The sequence below is a fragment of the Scardinius erythrophthalmus genome (genome assembly GCF_964197995.2).
Source record: "Scardinius erythrophthalmus genome assembly, chromosome: 13".
NCBI classification, from domain to species: Eukaryota; Metazoa; Chordata; class Actinopteri; order Cypriniformes; family Leuciscidae; genus Scardinius; species Scardinius erythrophthalmus.
This window is the reverse complement of record NC_138233.1, coordinates 10,212,440-10,238,144: the sequence shown is the minus strand read 5'-3', so window position 1 is coordinate 10,238,144 and position 25,705 is coordinate 10,212,440. Positions and strand designations below refer to the sequence as shown.

The window sequence follows — 25,705 nt, the reverse complement described above, 5'->3', positions numbered from 1 at the left end:
AAAGCAAGATTTTACAGTTTGCAAAGCCTGCACCGATTTAGGTAGGTAGATTTTATTAATCCCACACTGGGGAAGTTCACTTATTACAGCAGGTCCACAAAAAAAGTATGGAAAACACATTAAATTTGCCAAAGGAAATGTACCGAACAAACAATGCTCTATTGAGACATTCACATAGTTGGAAATAAATAACCACTTTCCTAGCATTAGGGTCATTTGGAAGGTAATAATATTTTTAGTATCTCTCTTCTCTCCTTCTCATCTCACTAACGTGCCAGTGGGCAGGGCCAAAGACGCATTGATGTAGGGCATTGATTTGATTTTGAAGAGGCGGCCTTTCGTTGCGTTATTACATCACAAATTGACAATTCCAAACAAGACGTTTTCTGAGCTTGGATTCAATAAAAGCTGTTTTTGAACTAACAAGGAAGTTTTTAGTTTTGAAGTGACCACTAACATGTAAAAATTCATGACCCCTTTAAGAGTTCTTGTTGAGATGTAGGATGACTGACTGCCTTCACCTCCTCTCAAGGACACATTACAGTTTACCATGTTGATTTGCAATTCCCAGACACCCATTACTAAACTGCCTGTGTGTGTTTAATCTTTTTTTCATCCGCCCATGGTTCCCGTTAATGTTCTTAAGTCAGGGACAATGTAAATACAGCATGAAGGATGAGGATTTCCTGTCTTCATGCTTGCATTGTGGTTAGCTCTCTGTAGATTCTCCAGCACTGTCTCCTTATTTATTTTAAACATTGTCTTCTCTTTTGAAAATTTCTTTCTTTTTGCTTCAGAAAATCACATTCTGGAGGATGTTAACAAGTGTGTCATCGCCCTGCAAGAGAAGGATGTCGATGGGCTTGATCGCACTGCTGGAGCCATTCGAGGTAGAGCTGCCCGTGTGGTCCATGTGGTCACATCTGAGATGGACAACTATGAACCCGGGGTCTACACGGAGAAGGTTTTGGAAGCCACCAAGCTTCTCACTGATACAGGTATAAACCAGAACATTATATATCTGAAATCATTTGTGTTTCACGATAAATGTCTGTAGCTGCAACAGATTTTTATATGTAAAATAAACCAAAATCTGTTGTTTTGTATTAATGGTTTTAGTTTAGCCCTTAGTGTTTTTTACAGTGTGTAACGTGTTATTGGGCACAAGTGAGTTTTTCTTTTATACAACGGCGCAAAAGGCAATATGTATTAACATTTCATTCAACTAAATTAATGCAACTAAAATATCCCTAATTGTAGGCCGTTTACGATTGCGTTATTATTTGGTGCAATAGTATAAATGTTCATTTATCAGTGTCTAACAGCTGCTGAAAATATGCTACATCCAATCTAAAATTAATCAGAACTATCCATTTGAAATTATTTTTGGTGATTGCACTTGTGTACATGTGATTAATTTCTATTTTAAATCCATTGTTCTTGTTTAATATCTGAAAATGCTGCACAGGCATCCAAAAATAGCACTGCTGCCATCTGGGCCAGAATTTCCTTGAGTGGGTTTGTAGGGTGTTTGTATGGGAGTGCTGATTTTAAAAGAAAAGTAACTTTGTCTACCTTTCTCACAAGGTTGCATAACATTAGAGCTGGGACGGTTACCGCATTACCGCAATACCGCGGTCACGTGACACCTACCACGGGTCTGAGCTAGTCACCGTCATCACCGCAAACATTTTTTTTTTTAAATAAACAATGGCCTTCACATGTGTTCACGTTGTGTCTAATGACATGGATCCATTGATTCTAATGACATGTGTCTATTAACATTGAATCTTACATGGATTCAAGGTTTTCTAAACAAAACTTATCAAAAGATGGAGCAAATCCGACCTTTCGCAAGTTGGGCAGCGCAATGTTCCATGACACATAATAACATGACGTGGCTGCCGGAGCTGATCTCGCCCACTCTAGTCAATTCTTGTGTTTACACCAGCCACGACACGGCGCGTTTCAGAAGCGTCTCTCCGCGCCGCTTCGCTAAAGATAGGCGCCTAGTCTATTTTTGACGGACGCTGCGTCCAAGCCAAGTAAATACAAAAAAAAAAAAAAGTCTATCAAAATAAACACCCTTTGCAGACTCCCAATTATATTGCAAATGTCTTATAGCCTATAATTTGAAGCCCCAAAAGCAGGACCTCAGCTTTTAATTGCACGTGCTTATTTAACACAATTCTCTCACGTGAAGACCGCTTTTGTCAACCCTCACGGAGTCGCGGCAAGTGCACAGCACCAGAGAGTAATCTTGACGGCACTTGCAAGAAAATGGATAAGCAGCTACATAATCAAATTCACAAATATTACACCATTTAAACATTATTAAAAATACATAGGCTACTGAGTTACAAAAACAATCTTTGTCAAAGAATACACTTGTATGTTCACAGTTTGAACGTTCTTATTTCCATTTGTTTAATTTCAAGATCTGAGGTGAATTATCCATTGTTGCTTTTACAGCCTCAAAGCTGGAGCACTAAACGATATTCAAAGTCACATTGCATGCTTTTAACATTAAATAAAGCACATAAACAGTACCTGCGATTATCATTGCCACACTTTGTTTGTTCCAGCCGCGACGTCGCAGAAAAAAAAAACGTGGGGAGGGGGGTTGAGGTTTAAAGCGGTTTACCGCAATAGAAAAAAATCCATACCGTCCCAGCCCTACATAACATGGCCGTGCCTGTGATGGCCAAAAAACGCTGTCTAGATAGGCAGTTCTCACTAGGTTTTGAGACAAAGCCTGAGACCAGTATCTGCACCCTAGCTTTATTAGGAAGATAAAACATTAAAAAATTTTCTGGTAGATAGATAAAACGTTATGTTGCTTTCATGTGCTGTTACATAATAGCATTCGAATGCCTTCAGGAACCTTTTTAAGACTAAAATCACAGAGATGGTACGTTCCTCTGTGACACAGAATACGATTTTCCCATCCATTTGAGGCCTTTCTATTGGGAAATGCTGTCACATTTTGTGTACTCTGTTCAGCTTTGCACTAAAACAAATAGCTGGGCCATATTGGCAAAGAAACAATGTTATGTCATTAACGATTACTTAAATTACTGTAAGACCTAACGTCCATAAGCCTATAGGCTTACCGAAAACCTTTTGCTCATGCAAATTTCCAAATCCAAATATTCTTTTTTTCCCAGCTAACTTTCCATTCAATCTCATCTTTATGGTCCTGTCACTGTACTCCCCAGTGCAGTCTTAAATTGTGAATGAGAATAAGTATTAATGTAGATGTGTTCAGCTCCTATAGGGGAGGTGCCATTACTTGATAGCTGAGAGGTAGTGTAGCTGGTGGGCCGGCTTCATGAAGTGGTTGAGCAAATCGCTATAGATCATACTGATTCGGGTGAGTCGGTCAATCAAATTTCATGAGGGTTTGGTCTCAGATGGCCTAGTATGACTATTTATCCCCAGCTCTTGTTCAGCCCAAAATTTAGCAGTAAATGCAGTCGAGATAATCTAGCAGCAGGAACGATATTCTAGCCATGAAAGCTTTTTGCAAACACCACCAGAATCCAGTTAAATTTTTACATTTTTTAAAAAAACAAACATTTAATTTGGTTCCTTCAGCAATAACTCACTAAAGCTCTAACTGCGGCCTCCATGCTGAATGGTATTAGTTTGTGTTGGTCACACTCAATGTCATTAAATACCTTCTGGGTGTAAATGAGTCAATGCCATCCACAAAACGAAGGAAGCATCCCTCAAAAGGTCTCCGGTTTTTACCTTCTGCTGTCTCATTGTATGAGGACATGAATGCATGAACTTCATCTCCAGAGCTTTTCTTAGTCACTTCACCAGCAATTTTATTTGAGAATAACTTTCATCATATCATAAACACACAAACTCAATGGTCTTCACGTCAGCCCCAGCATTTTACCATTTTATTTGAGGAAAAACTATCATCATATCATAAACACACAAACTCAAAGGTCTTCACGGCAACCTGTCAAAGAAAAAGTTCAGTTCAACAAAGAAATTGTGACTGAAATGTATTACTGTTGTACAGTAGAATTTAGCTACGTCTCAATATAATAATAATAATAATAATACGAGCAATAATAATAATAATAATAATAATAATAATAAAATATTATTAAAACTGTTTTTAAGGAATGATCAATTTTTCTTCCATGTTTTACCACATGTTAACAGTAAAGCTATATTGTGCAGCACTTTGTTTGACAAAAAAAGTTTTAATTTCATTTGATTAAAAGATACATACATTTTTCATGCTGCCTTTTGATTGCCAGAATATTTAAAAACAGAATTTCTGAATAAAATCCCAAAATTTCATTAAAAAAATTATTCATTTTGTTTTATGAATTCACTTAATTAGACATGCTTTTTGATTATAAAAATTTAACTAAACCCATTCAAGTGGAATCCAGAAAAATTAAAGAAAACAGAATTTGGTGAAAAATAAAATGGAATTTGAAAAAATTAAATAACTTATTTCACAGGGCCCTTTTAATAAAACTTTTAACAAATTGCTGTTAAGTTGTAAAAGTGTTTATTTCAATTAATTGGACATTCTTTGATTTACTTAAGTTATTTAACCATAAAAATGGACAAAAAAATAAAAAACAAAAAAAACCCTGATTTCATAGGGACCTGCCTTTGAATGCAGAGAGCATTTGCGTGGCTTTGAGGTCTTGCTGCCACCTGTCTTGTGATTGATTCGTTTAAGGGTGCCTCTGGATTAAGCCGTTCTTGCAGTCAAGTAAAGCCTGATTAAAAGTTGCCCTGAGCAGTCATTAAAAACCAGTGACACATCACCATGATTTTCTGCATTTGCTCAGCTCTGTTTCAGGCGTTCTAAGTTCGATTGAGGGGAAAGTGTCAATTCAATTCAAATCTAGTTTGAATTATATATTTCTACAGGCACAATGTCTTGATTGAATTGTAATTCAGCTCTCTCATATTTGCTATGTTGAAAGGGATTTTTTTTCTTGCAAAATTAATAATTTTTTTCTTTGTTATGTGCTACGAAGTGTTTTTTACCTTTCTGTTTGTCCTTTCTGTCTGTGTGTGTACTTTTACAGTGATGCCACGTTTCACTGAGCAGGTAGAGGCAGCCGTGGAGGCTCTCAGCGCCAACCCTGGCCAGCCAATGGATGAGAACGAGTTCATTGATGCTTCGCGTCTGGTATATGATGGCGTGAGGGACATTAGGAAGGCAGTGCTTATGATCAGGGTGAGTGAAACCTTTAAATGGAAAAAGAACATTTATTTTTAAATGATTAAGTTTTATCCAGAACAATTATCATCCTCCTATTGTTGTAAAATCATTGTTTTCTTTCTTTAGTCAAACACTAAAATAGATAGTAGGTAGAAAATCTAAGCCATTCTTTTCTATATCATAAAAGGGCAGATTATGAAATAACTGCAACAAAAATGCACAAAATTGGTCAACATGACTGAATTTAATAGTTATTCATTCTTATTCTTTTGAAGCTTGACAGTATGTTTGCCATTTACATTTTTTACTATATGGAAAAGATAAGCTTGGACCTTCTGCCTAACCTCTTTTCATTGAAGGAATACAATGTTATAATGATATGATCATTGAGAATTTAAATGAGAATTTCTGGATGCATTTTTCAACTATTCATTTATGAGCGCAGTTAAAGAGTTTTTTTTATTACCTTATTTAGCTATGTTATTAGCTAAACTTATTACCCACTAGTGATGTGCATATCACGGTTATATCCGCGGGTGCTGCGGATAATCCACGGATCGGGTGGGTCAAGTAATAAAATTAACATTCTGATTAATTTCGGTTGGGTCGCGGGTGGTTATGATAAATCATTATTAACGAAAATGTCCAGGCAGACAAGCACTAATGTGCACTCTCTTTAAGATATACGCTGTGTGGGGTCTGCTTTTTAAGCAGGCCTGAGAGTGAAGTAAAAAAAGAATAATTTAAAAACAAAACCAAAGGAAGGAAACAAAAGTACCGCGTGGGAGCGTTTTAGCGAAGTGGTTGACGAGGATGAATCAAGTGCTGCGTACGTAAAATGCATGTGAAGTGTTTGTGTGCGCGCGTGTTCGCCTGTTAGTGAATTCGCAGCGACAGAAGCCATTTAGAAAATGAAAATTGTCAAATAAATTTTGTTTTAAGGCGAGACACGGCAGGCAAAACATTGTTTTTATTTTTTTTTACTGGTCAATTTTGAGATTTTTGGATATTTGTCTTCAATAACATGTCGTCTTTCAGACTGTGGTGAAAAAAAGTCAGAAATACACATTTAGGTCTTTATTTTATTACACTTTGTCTGTTTGCGTCTGTAGATTTCACGTAAATTCAACAAAAGCTGGCGTTGTAAATCATCCCGCCGATCCGCGATCTCCGTCTGCTCTGTCATCACAGGCACCGCTGGAAAGCTCTCTCTTCACTGTACAATGCTGTCGGATCCAAATATGGTCATTTCCTTTTTATCAGCAACCAATCGCGAAAGTAAAAGGGCTGAATGCCTAATCTCATTGGCTGATGATAAATCTTTTAAGCCCGTTTTCTCAAAATGACCTTTCTCTTATACTCCAAGTCCGAAATCTCCACTTCAGTAGCACCTATATACACCAAACTTTCCAGTCTTGTACCTAGTTATATTATGAAGACATTTACAGAGGGATTTGTAAATATATTATTCCTAGCCTGATTTATATAACATTTTATTCCAAAAAGCATGGCGAAAATAAATTTAAGGCTATTGACAGTATATTCTGATTTACAGGATAACAAAAGTAGATATCCATAAATCCCTCTAATTTTTTCCCCATCTAATATGTGAACACAATAAAAAAAGAATTTTTAATCTGGCTTTATCCAATACTCAGATTTCGTTTTTTAAAATATATACAAATTAGCGCATATTTAATATTAAGATATTGCCTAATTTGCATATTTAAACATTAAATTACAGAAAACTTGTAATACATGTTTTTCTCATCTTAATGTAGGTAATCAACTGGGAAAGTTTCATGGTGATATCTGCCACTTAAAAATGTTACCCTGTTCACCTGTAGTGTCTCGCCTTAAAGAAAAGCAACGTTCATTCATCAGTGTATTATGTTACCATTAGAGATGCGCGCATCAACCGTCGCCAAGTCCGCTATTGAAGGTGGTGATAATCCATTTATCATTATGCGTAAAAACACCTAAGAATAATTGTAATTTGACCATCGGGTGCGGGTCGGGTGCGGATACTTAAATCAGAGAGAATTATTGGTGCGGGTGGATGGTTTATTTTTGGCTGAGGATTCGGGTGACGTTGGAGCTCATACGCGCATCTCTACTACCCACACAGGTTTCCGGTGCACTCTGAAGTTTGACCTTCCATGTTCTTTTCAGCACTTTAGTTTTTTTTCCCCTTGTGAGAGCTTGTAATATTGAGGTAAACTCCAATTAGGTATATCAAAATGCGTTCAGAATTAGAGAGAAGAGGAGGGCAGGGTTAATTAGCGATTTGCTCTGTGAGGATATATATAACTCAGAATAATACTGCACTTAGACTGTGTGTGTGTGTGTGTGTGAGAGAGAGAGAGAAACTGAAAAGCCTGGTGCGCATATATGTGCCGCCTTATTAGAAACTAATGGTGAATTTGTTTTGGGCTAATGGTAACCTAATTTAACTAATTTCCCTCTCCATGTGCACTATTTTCCAGAGCTGTAGTTGTCTGAGGGTTAATGGTCTTTCCCTGAGCTGAACTGTAACATTGGACATATGGTTGCTAGCTTGCAGTGAAGCGTTAGCTAACAGTCTGACAATGAGCAGACAACAGTCCACTCCCGCCGTGCAGGGAAACACACAGACCCTCAACTCCACTTCGCCAGAGCGCGGAGCAACTAGGTTAAAGCCATTAATTGAGGCAAATTTCGTCTTTCGTAGTTTCAGATTAACGACTTTTCAATTAATCGTGAAGATAATGTACACTGAATTTAAATAATTGGCTCATGAGGAATTGTGTTAGAATGTATTAATGCCTGAAGTTAAAGCGAAGAGAGCGGTCATGACCCAGATAATGAAGCCGGAGTAGCATACGATTAAAAGGCCTCTAGAAGTTAGGCATAGACCGCACATACTCACTTGTATATTTGCTGTTGATGATTGTGATTGGATCGTATTTCTTTGTAGCCATTGTACTTGCACACTTTATTTGAATACATCAGCCAATGCTCTCTTTTCAAATGTCAAGTAGCAAAACGATTCGCATTGACTCACTAGTTTGATGCAGACGAAACTCTGACTTGTACTGAAATTTTCATTAATAACAGTGGGTTTAAATTAGAATACACATACAATTAGATGGGGGATCCATTATGCTGTATTTGCATTATAATACGTAATTGATTTTTTTTAAATTAGCATTTTCCCCTTTATTTTCAAATCCCAGGAGAGCTGTTTTGCCTAATTCATTTTCCATTCCAGGCATCTTTCTCTAGTTATCTAGATTGATTCAATGGTTAAAACAAAAGTCCCTCTGGCAGACAGGATCTGCTTGTTTGTTGTTGGTTTAACATGAGTGTTGAACATGTCCCCGACACTGAAACGCTTTCGAAAAGAGAGGTGTGACCTTTGCTATCTCATTTTGTTCCTTTCTGACTGTATAGTATTTTTTTAAACGCTTCAGGGCCCTTGTTCTAAGACAAGTCGTCCGAACCGATAAGAAACCCACCCAAAGGCCTGGCGATCACAGAGGTTTTTTAGAGAGCACTGTTTTCATGCACCCTGCAGACATTGAGATAGCAAGGAAGAAAAATTTGTACTTTGTTTCACTTTCAAGTTGCTTCCCTCTACAAGCGCGCCATGTCAAGCTCACATGTTTAGACAAAGCTCGAGCGTAGCAATCAGCCAACACTAGTGCCCAGTGGGCATCAACCTCTGCCACATGAGAACTCTTCGATCGGAAGAGACAAGTGTGCAACTTGGGCTACTTAAGATGGACAGAGTCTTTAACCTCAGTAAGTACTGCACTTGCAGTACTCGCCGGCCGACCGTCACCTAAGATTTGACTGGCTGGCAGCCCTCGACTCCACTGTTGAGGGGATGTCACTGGTACTAATAGCCCTTCCATAGCACAGATCCTCATAGCTGCCGAGTGGTTACTGTAGCCTGCAATGGCACCTTACCTACACTGCTTCAGGCGTCTCAGGCTGTTTATTCAAATGCCTGCTCACTACTGCCCTAGTTTATAGAGGTGATGCATTCTCTTGGATGGCAAGGTAGATATATTTGACCTGTATGCGGCTCCTATCACTTGGTACGTTGTAGATCTACACTAGTGACCAGGGTTGAGCAAAATGTAGAAATTCCCAGAATTGCCTCCCTTTGTTCATATTGGGATTTTAATTTAATATCTGGCATCACGCGTGAAGATGAATTGGAATTGACAGAGGAATTTTCTGAATTGCAATTCAACACTGGTAATGCATTCTTGGAAATGAAGTGTTCTTCTATAATGTCATAAAATATATAAACTAAATACAAATTTCAATAGAAGAGTCTAAACTAAAATTAAAAGGTTGATCAAAATATAGTAAAATAGCAATGTTGTGAAATATGATTATAATTTAAAATAACATTTCTATTCTAATGTTCTAAAACCCAAAGCTGGATTTTTAGCATTACTCGAGTCTTCAGTGTCACGATTCATTAGAAATCCTTCTAATAAACTGATTTGGTGCTCAAGAAACGGTTATGCTGTTTAAATTGAGATACTTTTTCCAGAATTCTTTGAATAGATCTTTTGTAACATTATAAACCTTGACCATAACTTTTGATTACATTTAATGCATCCTTGCTGTAAACGGTTTTCTTTTTAACAAAACCCCAATTTTTTTTAAAGGTAGTTTCTCCTACTATTTGTCAATCTTTATTCTATCTTTCACTGTATGTGTCGTTTTATCGTTCTCTGTTCTAAAGGCCAACAAACCTTCTAACAAACATAAAAATGTTTAAATCAAGGGTTTCTCAAACTGTTATTCAATTTTGTCCTGCTTTTCTAGTTAAATTAGTTAAATCAATTTGAATTAATTTCCATTCATCATCCTTACATTTAAATTCATGAATTGAATAGAAATTTAAAAGGCATTTTCAATTCCATTTTGAATGGTGCACAAACCTGCTAGTGACAAGAAGTCATTTAAAATTTTTGCATTGTTAACCTAAAATCCATTTTGTGCTTCAGTGTGATTCTCCAGATACAGTGTTTTTATGAAATGAACCTGGGCACTTCCAAACTGTCGTCCACACCTTGACTGACTTTGTGTGGCCTGTTTGTTGTTTTGATGTCATCTTCAGCAGGCAGAGTTTTGGAATGTTTGAGGTGTCTATTATTGGAGCAGCTGCATCGTGAGCCAGTCAGATTCTCCTCACAAATGGATTGTACAGACAGTCGGATAAGGGCGGCTTGCAGCACTGGCGAAATAATACATCCGTATCTTCTCACATCTCGTCCTTTTTCCTATCAAGCTGAAATGCATTTTCTTGTCAGTGAGGGTTCTGCCACCCCTCCCCATTCTCCACCATTTCCCTCTGCAAACAGGTCCCTCTGCTCGCAAGTGCATACTAATAGAGCAGTAGAGTTATAAGAGGCATGTTTGGCATTCAGTGCAGGGATTAGAGAGAAAGAGTTAGTTTAGTTCAGTACAGGGAAAACGTGGCTTACCCGCTGCATTGGTGCACCAGATCATTCCGTTTCTCTTTAGAGACATTCTTCTCTAGTAGAGCCGTTTTACTGTTAAAACTTTCAGCGTTAAACATGTATAGGCTACTTGCTAAGGAAAGTGTCACTATTACTATTGTTCAAACTTGGGGGTTGGGGTTTATTCAAATCCCTTAAGTATTAAACTTCTACACATCAATTTTTGATGCATTGAAGGACATACTATCAGGCCACATATCAGTGTACTAAAAACCACTAAAGCAACCTCTTAGCAAAGGCAATCATCCACAACTTGCTAGTATTAAGTGGCATCACAACTGTTTGTAACATTTTATTTGTTTGTGTGTATTTTACCAATTTTTTTGATATCGTAAGAGAGGTATTAGGGCAGGAAATAATGTGAAGCACATGGCTAAGCTAATCAGATCATATGCGTTAACCAATAGACCATGGCCCTGATGGGCAGCAATTCTTATTACAAATGTATTAGAGTTTCTACTTTCCCAGGGAAGACTACTATTGACGAGTTTGCCATAGATCATAAGGGTCTCGAGTTGTTGAAAGAGCTTGCTAACGTTCCATATCTCTCCCCATCCCTACACTTTTCTTCTCCCCCGGCAGACCCCAGAGGAACTGGACGACTCGGACTTTGAGACAGATGACTTTGATTCTCGCAGCAGGACCAGCGTGCAGACGGAAGACGATCAGCTCATCGCTGGACAGAGCGCTCGGGTGAGAAATGGAGCTTTGGTTTTATGACACTCCAGTTTATGAAGCCACTTAGGGATGTCAGAAGGTGTCAAACTTGATTCTAAAATTACCTGAGGATTAGATCCCTTTGTAGATATTTTTGGATGGAATCTGACCAGGGACATACTGATTTCCATATTTTTCAGTGTTTCTATAATAAAACTTTATCACAGTCAATTTACAGAGTCATAGACAGCATTGCGAGGTGCTAAACTTTCTACAGGGTTTTTCCTGCATTGAATTTTAATTTTTTTGGTGGCCGTCAAAGTGAATTTTTGTCCCGCCAAAGCCTTACTTGATCGGTGAGTGATGTAGATGATTGCTGCGCTTGTGGTGCATGTTACTGAAAGAACGAGCAGAGAGCGCCACGGCCGCGCCCGTAATTTCACCATTTACTAGCAAAGCCTACACTATTGAAATCAAAAGTTGTATTTGTTTACATTAGTTAGCCTAATACACTGTGAAGTAACATGAACAAACAATGAACAGCTGTATTTTTACTAAGATTAACAAAGATTAATAAATACAGTAACAAATGTATTGCCCATGGTTCATGTTAGTTAGCCTAATACATTAAACTAATGTAAACAAATCACACCACATTTACTCAGAACACCTCTTAAAATGAGAATGTAAGTGTGCTTACCCCATTTTTTTTTTAGCAAGATTTAACCTTAATAAATACAGTATTTTCAGGTTATTTATATGACAATGTGTAGAACAATTACCAAAAAAGTCTTTTAGTTTAGACTGGAGTGAGATGAAACCAGAAAAAAAGTGCAAAGCAAGTTGTTGTTAGCTAGCTGCTAAATGTATTCAATTGTATATGGTAGAAAATTAGACTATTAGTTAAAATAAACTTTTTAATGCTACTTTTTGAAACTGATATGATTATATACCAAAATAATTATTAGGTCTAGTAAAGAAGGATTTTATCTTCCAGAGCTATGAAATCCAGTGGTAAAATAACAGCTTAAAAAAAAAAAGAAAAAAAAAAGAGGGCGAGAAAGTATGACAGTGTCTGTCGGCCACCACTAAAGACCAATTTTGACCCAGGAAAAACCCTGTTCTACTCGCATCTCAGATTTGCAGTGTCATGGCTAAATCCACTTTTGCTTCACTGTTTAGCTCCAATAGCACAGGAACTGTGAATCAGTGTTTTTTAGATTCTGTACTGATTTCATGTCAATAGCACTCCCGATGTTGCCACCAGCGAAACAGACATCAAACCTCGCCCCCTCTCTACCTCCATTCTCTCTCTCTCTCTCTCTCTCTCTCTCTCTCTCTCTCTCTCTCTCTCTCTCTCTCTCTCTCTCTCTCTCTCTCTCTATCTCTCTCTCTCTCTCTCTCTCTCTCTCCCCCCCCCCTCCCCTCTCTCCCCCCCCCCTCCCCTCTCTCCCCCCCTCTCCCTTCACATCCTCCTCTGTTGCCTTGGTAATGCTTATGAAAATCCATCCTGACATAGCTGGAAGAAACAGTGAATATATATATATATATAAGTTTGAATATTTTCTGTAGTCCACAGCTGTGGTGATGGTAGTCACTGCAGATGATGGGCATCCTGTTTTCATTTTTAAATTCAGCATTGTGAGAGAGATAACGGGAACCAAGTTGTGTTTGGGGATCTTGTTAGTCAATGTGCCAGCTTTTCCTGTGAGCACTTCTTTTGAGTTCCTGATAACTATGTGTAACAGTACAAATGTAAGAGCAATATGAGCATATTTACATCTGTTGTGCCGGTCGCATATTCTTTGTTCCCCAAGCTCGAGCGAATATAATTACAGACCTCTCACCCTCCTGCTCCATATAGTAATGTAAGCATGCTGATGAAAACTAAAAAGTACCAGAAAAATATTCAGCCCTAATTGTCTAGGGGATGGCAGAAGACTTTAAGAGCTCAAGACCTGAACAGAAAGCTCTTGTTAAAGATAAAAGAGTTGCAGAAGAATTACAATTTTCATTGAATCTTGTTGCTGGGGAAGCAAGTTGTATTTTTGTTTTGAGAGTTGTAGAAAACGGGGCAGTGGAGGTTGTGCTTGAGTGAGAATGTGATTATATAAATCTGTAATCACTGTCCAGCCTCCTGTTTCACCCCCCCCAGAGGCTTTTGATTTAGTTCCCAGCTCCAGTGGGAATCCCAGCACACCAATGTGTGCCATGTGTGTGCCGGTGCTCCAAAATTAAGGAGAAAATTGAGTTTACGAGGCAGAAAAATATAATTCTTATTGAGAACTTGCAAGAAAAGAAAGGTTTATCTCAATTAAGGTGGTCTGATTTTTTTTTTTCATAATCAGTTTAGCCTGTCCTAACCAGGTGTGATGCAGCATGTATCCAATATATATATTTTTTTATCTATACACGCATACATAAATGTGTATATTCATTAATGTATATATACATGAACCTTTTCATTTTGTATACACTAACGGTCTAAAGTTTAATGGTTAAATAAAGTTTAATGGTTAAAGTTAAATTTAAATGGTTTTGCAATAGGCCTGTCCCCTAATAGTCAGTTAAAAGAAGATGCTTAGTCAACCAAAATGTTGTTATTTGGTTAGTCACAGGAAAAAAACTCTGTGAGGTGTATACAGCGGGTTAATATACCGTTAACAGTTGGTCCTTGTGGTAATTACAGTATGTCGGGCAGGAAATCCAAAAGTTCGCCTATCATCCACCGACCTCAACTGTTGGCTTATCATTTGAAACGTGTAGGTAGCAACTTTACATGGCTGCTCACTCTAAAGTCTAACGTTAATTGTGCACTATTATTAGACTCATATCCAAAAGTTTGTGTGGAGCGTGGAAGCTAATATAGTGCACTATAGTGCACTTCATGACATTGAGACGCAGGCATGATCACTTGTATTTTTTCCTGACAACAGTGGAAAGAACTTAAAATGCTCTGTCATTTTTGTTCATGTTGCTGTTGCTGAATAAAATTATATATATATACGTATATATATATATGTATGTATATATATATATATATATATATATATATATATATATATATATATGCATACATACATACATACGAGTGTGATGGCTCAAATTGAAACAATTTCCTCTTGTGGCTTATGGAAAAATGACAGAACTACATTAACAAAAAAAACTTGTTGCTTTATAGGATCACACCTGGTTAGCACACTGTTATTTAATGAAAAATATATTTTAACAGGTTATCATGCTCTTTTTCAGTTGATCCTTGTGCTGAATGCAGTGGCATATATTCAATAGACAGCATTGCTCAGCATAGTTCTAAAAGGTTGCGAACCTTTTACAGAATTAGAGGAATGTTTCATAGCCCATACGCCATCAGCCAAAGCTGTAAAATCTCTCCTGCTCTGCCGGGCTGGGCCGGTCATGCAAGAAATAAGAGAGAGAGAGAGAGAGACAGAGAAATCAAGAGAGGAGGGAAGGACAAAGGAAGGTGTAAGGGAGAGGCAAAGAAACTAGCAGGAAGGGGGATTGAATATCAATTTTCTTTAATTGCATATCCTTTGTCATCTCTTTTCCTCATTAACAGTTGTAGATCAGCATATTGTGAGCAAATTTATGTATGGTTTGTTATATATAAACTTCTCTGTGGAATTGGCAGGCCATCATGGCACAGCTACCCCAGGAGCAGAAGGCGAAGATTGCTGAGCAGGTGGCCAGTTTCCAGGAGGAGAAGAGCAAGCTGGACGCTGAGGTGTCCAAGTGGGATGACAGCGGAAATGACATCATCGTTTTGGCCAAGCAGATGTGCATGATCATGATGGAGATGACGGACTTCACCAGGTGAGCGCAAACCACCTTCTACCCTGCTCAACTGCCTGTCAAAAACCACACAAACACACACACATCTCTTTTAGACTCTACTCAATAGACCTTTCTGGCCATGCACTGCTGCTCCGGTTTCACTGCGTCCCGGCTCAGTGCTTCAGCTTTATATTGGTTTGTATGGCAGTTTGCATTGGCAATGAAATGTGCTCTAGCGTTTTAAAAGGGAAAACTTTTCTAATATTGAAAGAGAGACTGGCGAAATCAGATTTTTTACCTAATTTCCCCTGTCATTTACCTAAATCGACCATCAATTAGTAAGGTCTAATATTAACTGAGACAAGCACTCTGTTCCATCTCATGAATTCTTTTTTCCCTCTCGGTGGAAGCAAATGAGCTGTGGATTTTTTTTCTTGGGCTTTTTACCTGCCTCATTTGCCTGCCTCTTTTTCTTTTCATCATATGTGATCCCAAAAGAAATGGGATCACGAATGATGGAAAGAAAAAGAAGCAGGTCTTAAAAATTTGGTTTAAAAACAAAGGGCAGGAGACGCTAGCGCAAGAAAAGGTCACCTGAATTCCTCCCCTTTATGCTGACAGTATCAGGGAAAGGGTCATTTTAGGTGTGACAGCACACTCGTGGGCCGCACACCTGAGAGTGACTGCCATCTGCTCTCCCAGAGGAGACACTGTGTGTGACAGAGTGATAGAAAATGTCTTGGTCTATCACTTCTCCCTGCCTATGCTAACCAAGACTCCTTTTTTAAAAATGGATCATGCTGAGGACACCATTTGCCAATATTGCACATGTTTTAATGACTGTAGGATGGCTGTTACTCAACCGTATCTCAAAAACCTGGGAAAAAACAGCTTTGTTTGCCTCTTCCTCCTGTTCAGAAACATGTCTCCATTCCTCCCCAGATCAATTTTTTTTATTATTATTATAATCATTACAATGTAAAACTATTTGCATCATTATTTTTTAATTTATTGTTTTGCTCCCTAAACATGTCTATTTATTGGATGTCTTCCGTTTTAGGCAGGAGAATGGTATCATTTCTGTACAAGGTGATATGGAGACACTCATACCTCTTGTTGAAGGCCCCCAGAAATCTGTCATTGTCTCGAGTAAAAAGCAACAAGGCTGTAGTACATCTGTCAGATTTGGTGGCATTTGCATGAAAAATGGCAATCTGTGCTGATGTGTCACCTGCAGAAATGTGCTGAGTGAAGGTCTCGGCAAGTTAATTCAGTCCACGCCCAAATTATTGCCCCTCGACCTTGAATGGGTACACAGTCCCATGAAGGTTAATGCTATAAAGAGGAAATTGATTTCGGGAGCCTTTATCCGGCCTCAATATCTGCAGAGAAGCTTCTTGCTACCAATTCTGCTTATGTCCCTTTCTGCTCATGAATAAAGCATGCGTCGCCTGGATTCGTGTCACATTTTTTGGAGCCACCTGTCTGTGCATGCTGTGGTCCAGTGCTTGAGCTGCAGCCACACATACACACACACACGCACTACCCCCATCTGGAACCAGTATCAGTGGCTAATTCATGGGCACTCAGTCAGATTTGCATATCTAAGTGTGGGATTGTCATGTGAGATGAAGTCACCGTTGCTCGACAGTCACCTTGTAGTGGCCACACTTTCACCTAGGGCGGCTTATGGGTGGGCCACCACCAAAGCAACATCAAAATAACCTGTTCTTTGTGTTTCAAAATGTTAGAAATATTGGTTGCTCTTTGTGGGGTGCATTTTCTTTTTGAGACACTGTCTCTGGTGAATTCCGGTAACCGTTTTGATGGATGCAGTGCTGCCAGGAGGACCCTGTCTGAATGGCATAGAAAAAGAGAGAGAACTGCAATGGGGAGGGGTGAGTGTAGAGAAAGAGCAAAAACACAAAATTCCATCTGTTGTGGGTTGGATTGTTCAGTTTAGCCTGAAGAGAGCAGCTTTGAATCCAGGTTGTGCCACTTGCCAACTGTGCCCCGCTGTCCCTTGTGGGCACACAGAACTGGCAAATGACTGGCCAGATCGTAGCCGGGGAGCTGCGGGGGGTGGGCTGAGATGGGACACTGGGATGGATGAGGCCAGAACTATTAAATGAACTGAAGTGGCATTGACCCCAGGAAGCTGACCAGTCATCACAGAAGTGGGTGGGAGCTGCTGCTAGCTCACTTCATCTGTCTGTCTGTTCGCTTCTCGTTCATTCTCACCCCCCCTCGAAGTCTTTAGGCTACTAGTGAATGGCAGCGTGTTGGAGGGGGATGTTCCTCCTTAATGAGATTAATCAATTGGAAGCGAACTGATCTTGTCTTGACTCCTTCCCAAAAAGCCTTGTTCATGCTGCACTATGTTCCCGAGCGTGAGGCAGTCAAGTCACATTTATTAATATAGCGCTTTTAACAATACAGATTTTTTTCAAAACAGCTTTACAGAGATAAAAGGAAAATAATGCAAAAACAAGTTTGTTTCCAGAAGAAAATAGCATCACAGTCCAACTTAAGTTCAGTGAGGTTTCATTTTTTATTTAAAAAAAAATATTAATTTAGTTCATTTATATATAGCCGCTCTGGATTAAACTGTGATGTCATCGTCCAGCTCAGTTCAGTTCTTGTATAATAGTGTCAATGCAGACAGATCAATATTATTGTTGAATATTAAATTAAAAGTTAAATTTTATGTCCCCAACTAAGCAAGCCAAGCCAATGACAAGAAAGGTGACAGTGGCAAGGAACCAAAACTCCATCAGGTGGCAGAATGGAGAAAAAACCTTGGGAGAACCCAGGCTCAGTCTGTGAAACGAGAGTTGTTGTTTTTCTTCAACCTTGTCAATATGACCAGCCCTTCTTATGTCAAACGTGTTGACGTCTTGACATGTATCATCCATGCTCACACATACTCGCTAGAACTGTCACATGAGGCTGCACACAGAACAGTTACTGTGAATGAAACTGCTATATTTTTTCCTCAGGGGGAAAGGACCACTTAAAAACACCTCCGATGTGATTAGTGCAGCGAAGAAAATTGCTGAAGCTGGATCAAGAATGGACAAGCTGGGCCGCGCTATTGCAGATCAAGTAAGTTAACTCTCATAAGTCTTTTGCAGGAAAAAACTTGATCATCTTTTGGTGAATTATCCATGCTCTTGTGTTTTACCTAAATATCCTAATCCTTGTCATGCACTACAGTGAAACGCAACAGTGCATAATTTATCTCCCAGCCAACCCATATTCCTGGCTTTTTTCCAGCACCTTTTAAAAATTGCGACACAGACCGTGATGATAAAGACAGCACTATGGGGCTGTAAATTCAGTCCCCACAGTCCAACACTTATTTTCCTGGAAAGCTCCTCTTATTCCTTAAGCTGAGTGACAATGACAGGTTCACAGGCTTCGTGAAAATAATATGGGAACATTTCCAGTAAACATCAAACCGCCGCATGTGCTACAAGGGTTCTTTAAGATTTTTCTTGTCTTTTCAATAGAGCTGTTGAAAGGGATATTGTGAGCTCAGGAAGGGGGTTTTGCATAGCAGAATCATCACCTATCATTCATCCCTCCTCGAAGGCCTCTCCTCTCAGTTTGTCATTTAATTAAAAGAGTGTGTCACGCTGTGCTAACATCATTGTGCTGCATGCAGACTACCAGTTTACGGACCAATAGCACTTGTAGTGTTTTTAAGAACTACACGGCATTTTTACACTTTGCACTGTTACGCTCAAGGGTTAGCACCGCAAACTTGTAAAGCTTTGTATCATGCTAAATGCTAATTTCTTAAGTTCTTGCATTTGTGGCAAGCATGTTTCGAGCACGTGCAGAGCAGTGCAGCACCTAGGGAGGGAGTGTAAAGATATGCACCGTTATCCTATTTGCCGCATGGCTATTAGCCATTCCTATGAACATCTGCAGTGTGCTTTCAAAAAGATTCCTTTAACATAATCTCGCATAATAATGAGCCTTCATACAAACTAAAGCTCTGCACTTTTGATATTTTATTTAGATTGCACTTTGATCAAACTTGAAGCAGCTCCACTTTTCAAATCTGTAGTCATGCTACCTGCGCTGACCCATTTGGAGAAGAATACTAAATGTCCAGTTCGGATACTGTTAAAGCTTTCATAGACGGCCACGTCCCGCAATGTCTTTGCTTATTCAGTGCTGTGAATACAATGATATGTCCTGCAGAAAACAGATAGGTACTGTGCATGTGCTTGTGTGTCTGTGGATGTGTTTGCTTTTCTGCACACACTGGCACATAAAATGCATTATGTATTGTAAATGTCCATTATATTGAACCCACTAATTTGTTGAGTAATAGGATTGATTTGAGTGTAGGACGCATTTAAAATAAACTTAGCTAAATGTGCCAATGCCAGGCATGATAAGAATTCACCATGCCATTTTTTTTTCTCCTTATTTGTTTTTTACTTTTAATATGCTGAATAAATTGTATTACTGCTTCTAATAATAACGATAATGACAGATTTTATTACACATTGTTATATTATATTTAATTTTACTATAATGTATCATTTAATTATTAAATAATAATAATAACAATAATTTTGTTACTTAAAAAAAATCTGAATTTAGATTTTCTTTGCATATTTGTGAAACAAGCTAGTCTTCATCTCTCTACACAAAAGTGAATAGATTTTTTTGTTCATTTTGGTACTTGGCAAACATTAATTTTGTATGCTGTGCGAGTGTATTTAGGAATTTGAATGGTGTGAATTACTGTGTGCATTAATAAACTAAGTACATTGATTGTGGGAGGAAATGTCTGTCCGAGTGCGACCCCTCCTGCTTTTAAACAGGTGTGAGCAACTCCAGACGGCTGGAGCCAGCCCAGCCCATTTCCAAATGGTCCGCCCTCCTCTTGTCCTGCCTACGAATAAAGGAATTTAGGGCAGTAGGTGAAGAAAAAGTGAAAGGAAAGAGTGATGTGAAGCCCCATGTGAGACCTGAATCCATTAAGTGTGATTCGTCTTTAATTAGTAGCATAATTACCAGGTGGCAGGTTGTTTTTTGTTTGTATGTATGTATGCATGTGTGTGTATAGATTTACACATATATATATATATATATATATATATATATATATATATATATATATATATATATATATATATATTAGGGGTGCACGATATATCGGCCGCCGATATAATATCGGCCGATATGGTAATTTTTTTTCACATCGGTATCGGTCCGATGTCAAAATAGGGCCGATGTGAACAGGCCGATATTTGACGTGTGAAGTTGAAGATTAAGTTACTAATGCTGACTCGTGCAGTGAACGCGCCTGAGAGAAATACACATTTCATACAGATGACATAAGCAGAGAACAGTCTGTTTTCTTTCATTTTGAATTGTTCTGTTTAAAAATAGATGTTTCAAGCTTTCTATATAGGCTATGTCTCAGGTCTGTGAGGCAGGTAGGTTTCGGTTCATTTGAGACGCGCTTCAGTTCACGCGCTTTCGCCTCCATGTCCTGATTAAATATTTTCTAATATTTACTTTGTTTATTTTTGATGAAACATTGATCAAAATTAAGATACAATTAATACAAAACGAAATTAAATTTAAAGACAGGCTTTGTGCTTTCTGTTTGAGGTCTCTGTGAAAGTTTTAAAGCAGTCTTTGGACGTGCGTTACAGAGAACTGTCCCGTCAGTAACATTGTTAACGCAGTCCAGTGCGACTTATGATTTTTCCCTCATGACACATTTTTGATTGATCGTTTTTTGACTCGTAGATATTTGAATATTGCTTGATATTTGATACCCGTTCGAATTTGATTTTTTCTCAAAAGTGACCGCACGTGTGATTTGTGGATTACTGATAAGCGCGAGTGGAGAAACAGGCGTTTATTATTCATTCTGTGTTGAGAAACGTACCTTCATGTGTTACGTTATTGTGTTGATAATAACTAAAGTAGCCTACCTAATTATGTTACATATTTATTTTGTATGAAAACTAGCGCGTTCGTTACTTATGGATTAAAAAGTAGGCTACCGATGTATCAGTGCTGCGCGAGCTGTCCCTCACAAACACGGACGCGCGCACACAGAGAGAGAGAGAAGATAATTGTAAAATGAAAAATTGACGGGCTAAGTTTAAATTTTGTTCTTGCTTGTTTTTTTTTTCTTTCAAAATGTCAGAAAGCATTTTGTATTATCCATCCGATCCGTGTTTTTAAAATTCGTTAAATGACGGACGTTTTACTGTTAACACAGCCCATATGTCGGATTCGTCTTATAGCCTACTTGTTATTATTTTTAGAATAAGTGATTCGTTATGCTATTATTGGACTCCTGTCTAATCATTGTCAACTGTTTTCTATAAATATGTTTGTATTGGCTAACATTTATTCAGCTAATGCGTGTCCTGTTTAAAATGTGCAATGTTCAAAGGCAAAGACAGCACGTCACAAATAGAAGTCCTTTTCCCTGTGGTATTCAGTATCATATTTGGATATTGGAATAATAAATTAAGTAGCCTATCTTAATTGTACACAATGTTCCTGGTTTTTTTTTTCCTGTTTTCTAAGGGTTTCATAATTTTAGACAAGTTGACCAGCACACATTATATGCAATGCAATATAATGCATGTGTGTCGTATGTGTGACATATTTTGCATACAGGTAAAGGTGCCCAATATCAGTCATTTCTAAAGAAAAAAAAAAAAAAAAGTGTTTTGGAAAATAGCTCTTTATTTGATAATCATTAAAATTTGTTTTCTATACAGAGATATCGACATCGGTAAATATCGGTATCGGCCATAACAGCAATATTAATATCGGTTATCGTTATCGGCCACAATTTTCACATCGGTGCATCCCTAATATATATATATGTATGTGAATATGAATATACATGTATATATATGAATATATATGATGTGTGTATGTTTATCCCAAACTATATTTAGACTGCTCCTCACACCTTGTGCAGACGAGGCTGCCAGAGGCTAACTGTTGAAAAATGAACAAAGGAAAGCAGTTCCTTATACACAAGGATGAATCATCAGATTCAGAGGAGCCTGCGGAGGGATGGAAAGCAAATAATCATGGCGCTACTCCCCACCCCACCCCCAACACACACACACTCTGTCCTTCTCGCTCTGTCATATCAAAGCCCTGCCACAGAATACACAGTGGTGGGCTATAGCATCACTCCTGACTGCTTGTCAAGTTTGTCATGTCATGTACTTTTGTTATATCTGAGATTGCCAACAAAAACCATAGCAAAGCCGGAAAATAATATGAAACAAATTGTTGAAAGCATGAATTATATTGCATAACACTCTTCTAGCCAGCAAAATGTGTCCTGGCAGAGGGGCTTTTGCACCGGATAGTTCTTGGAACTAACCACCAGGATGGTTCCCCGAGAAATAATGTTTCCCCTAGGAACGTTTTCTGGTTGCATTCGCACCGCCAGTAGGAACTCTGAAGTGACGTAAGCCGCACATGTTGTGACTTTAATTTTGATGGTGCTGCTGTCCTTTATTTTGACGGCACTGAGAAACTGAGAGCCTGAGCAAATAAACAATGCTGGCATTTTCCGTGTTCATTAGTTTACGATCTGTCTAATAGTCCTGTCTAATGTTATTAGATAGAACTATTATACATAGAAAGTAGACAGTAGTGAAAAGTTATTAGCGTATGCCGTGTTGTTGATGTCCAGTGATGCTAGCTGAGCAGAAATACATAATCATTAGTGATGCACCGATCCTCATTTTTTCACTTCCGATCCGATCCCGATATCGGCCGATACCGATACTATTCTGATACCAGAGCTGTGTTTGCTTTAATATTATTATTATTATTATTATTATTATTATTATCATTGTTTATTTTATATGATGCTGAAATAAACTTCTCTCAACAGGCAAGTATCTTAAAGTACGTATGTATGCATGTATGTCCTAAAAGGCAACTTGAGGTAAGAATAAGGTCAGAAAAGGAAGTCAGAAAAACAGGAAATCCTGTTAACAGGAAAAATCCCATTCTGAAAACAAATATGCAACTGTAAGGGTTTCAAATTTATTGTCATGTCAATATTTATTACATTCCCAAAGAGTCAAATACTTGAGTGTTGAAATAAGAAAAGTGCAAGTGTAAACATCTTACACGCACACTATCTGAAGGGTGATCCTCGCTCCGATGCGGTAACGTTAACTCTCTCGATGAATGCTCAATCAACATCAGCATCTTGCAAACAGACAAACGGATTTCGCCTCAGACGCGCGTCAATTTCGCTTCAAACGTTTGCTTTTATGCGCGTAAATTTTTCTCTGGACGCGCGAATGGATTCAAAATATTTAAGCGTCCAACTAGGCGCGGTAGACGAGAATTTGATGCTCTATTCGCATTTGGTGTGAACGCACAGTAACGTGGTGCTTTTTTAAATGTTTGATTGCGTTCGTTGTGTTGTACGACGCGAGGGAGCTTCAAAGAGCTCTGAATTTCGGCTTCACAAACATTGCATTTTGCTGTCTTGCTCTGCGGTGTTTCCAGTGTGAAGTTAAGTATTTCCACACAGCGGACGTTGTTGGCTAGTCGCAAACTGTGGAATGGATTTCCTGAGCGGGAGCGTGTCTCATAACTCTGTCTCATTGAGCCGCGCCTCTGTTCAGGAAATCCATTCCGCAGTTTCCAGCCAGCTAGCAGACTAGCCGGCGGGAATCACTTTTGGATTTCAGCAGTCAACGTTAAAGCACAGACTCACTGGCTCAAGCTGGAATGCGCATGCGTCGCGTCTGAACGCGTTGTTGTCTTTGGAGCTCTATCGATTTGATTTATAATTCTTGATTTTACTCTTTAAACTTACTTACAACAAACATTTTCTACTTTTCCTCAAACCTCATAGTTACAACGCGGACTGTTGAGCAGACGTGTCTCAAGCCTGTTAGTGATTCTACGCTGGATACTCTTATAGGTTACTCCCGGGGATCACGGCTGAACGCGTCTTCTCAACACTCACTTACAAACATTTTTCACCTATCGTGCGTCTACTCTACACCCGTACCACTTAAAAGACGGATTATATCTAAGACGCTTGTCAGAAATTAGTATTAATTGATAGCATCACTGGTAGTGTCGTTGCTAACTTACTGTCCATCTGTTAAAATGGCGAATATATCAGATGCAAGTAGTCTACCTTTTGGTGCAGGTGAGGACACATTTGAGCTGCACGCGGTACAGTCTGAGCTGGAAGCTGTTGAGAAACAGATCCACGACCTTTTAGTGAGACAGGCCGAGCTGAGAGACCGGCGTTTGGCTCTTGAAACATCACGCGCTGATGCTCACAAATCAGAGATTAATGTTACTAACCGGCTGACTCCGACCTCGTCTACTCCGTGCGTTACTCGGCATCGGTCCCGAGCGCCAAGGTCGCGATCAGCCATGGTCTCGTTCACTCCGGCTCCAACACGCCACCACGAAGCCTGGATATTTCCGCAGCGGAAGACGCGAGTCAGGTCTAGACCAAGACCCTCTCCGACCCTCCCGGTTTTCGAGTTATCCACACAAAACCGCTTCTCCGCTCTTCGCGAAACAGAACGCGATGCTGTGATCATCGGTGATTCCATTGTTCGGCACGTCCATGCTACATCAGGTAAAAATAAGGTGCACAGTCACTGCTTTCCTGGTGCTCGTGTTTCTGAAATCGCTGCTCGCGTTCCCGAGATTCTGAACGATAACGAGCGCGTCGGAACTTTGGTATTGCACGTGGGAGTGAACGACATCAGGCTGCGCCAGACGGAAGTTCTGAAGAAAGACTTCAGGAATCTGATCGATACGGTACGCAGCACATCGCCTGATATAACGATCATTGTGTCAGGACCGCTTCCCACGTACCGTCTAGGACATGACAAGATTAGTAGATTATTCGCGCTAAATGAATGGTTAACGTCATGGTGCAATGAGCAGAAACTGCTCTTTGTAAATAATTGGAATCTGTTTTGGGAGCGTCCTAGGCTATACCGTGCTGATGGCTTACACCCAAACAGATTCGGATCGGATCTTCTGTCAGATAACATCTCCAAAATGTTAAATACCTTTTGACTAGTAACCAAAAGTCCAAATCATAGTCTCTGCTGCACCAAATTAACTGATATAAATACTAGTGTAGAACATTGCATAGAAACTGTGTCTATTCCTCGTTTAGTGCGATCAAATAATAAATCTACTGCAGGATCTAGGAAAAATCTAATTGTTATTAAAACAGAAAATGTTGCTATTAGTAAACAAAAACAATTTCTAAAGCTAGGTCTTTTAAACATTAGATCACTCACACCTAAGGCAGTTATTGTAAATGAAATAGTCACAGATAATAGCATAGATGTACTTTGCCTTACTGAAACCTGGCTTAAACCAAATGATTATTTCGGTCTAAATGAGTCTACTCCATCAGGATACTCCTATAAGCACGAGCCCCGTCTGATTGGTCGTGGCGGCGGTATTGCAACTATCTATAGAGATATTCTCAATG

At 38.9% G+C, this 25,705-nt stretch overlaps 1 protein-coding gene across 1 annotated transcript in view; it reads left to right on the top strand.

Annotated features, from left to right (window-relative positions):
- Positions 1-25,705, top strand: part of ctnna1 (catenin (cadherin-associated protein), alpha 1) — a 141,708-nt gene that overhangs the window by 95,499 nt on the left and 20,504 nt on the right. Inside the window, exons 12-16 of the mRNA XM_081383345.1 lie at positions 798-998; positions 5,073-5,224; positions 11,317-11,427; positions 15,044-15,225; positions 18,186-18,291. Of these exons, the coding sequence (XP_081239471.1) occupies positions 798-998; positions 5,073-5,224; positions 11,317-11,427; positions 15,044-15,225; positions 18,186-18,291 (752 nt within the window). The remainder of the gene's footprint in view (positions 1-797; positions 999-5,072; positions 5,225-11,316; positions 11,428-15,043; positions 15,226-18,185; positions 18,292-25,705) is intronic.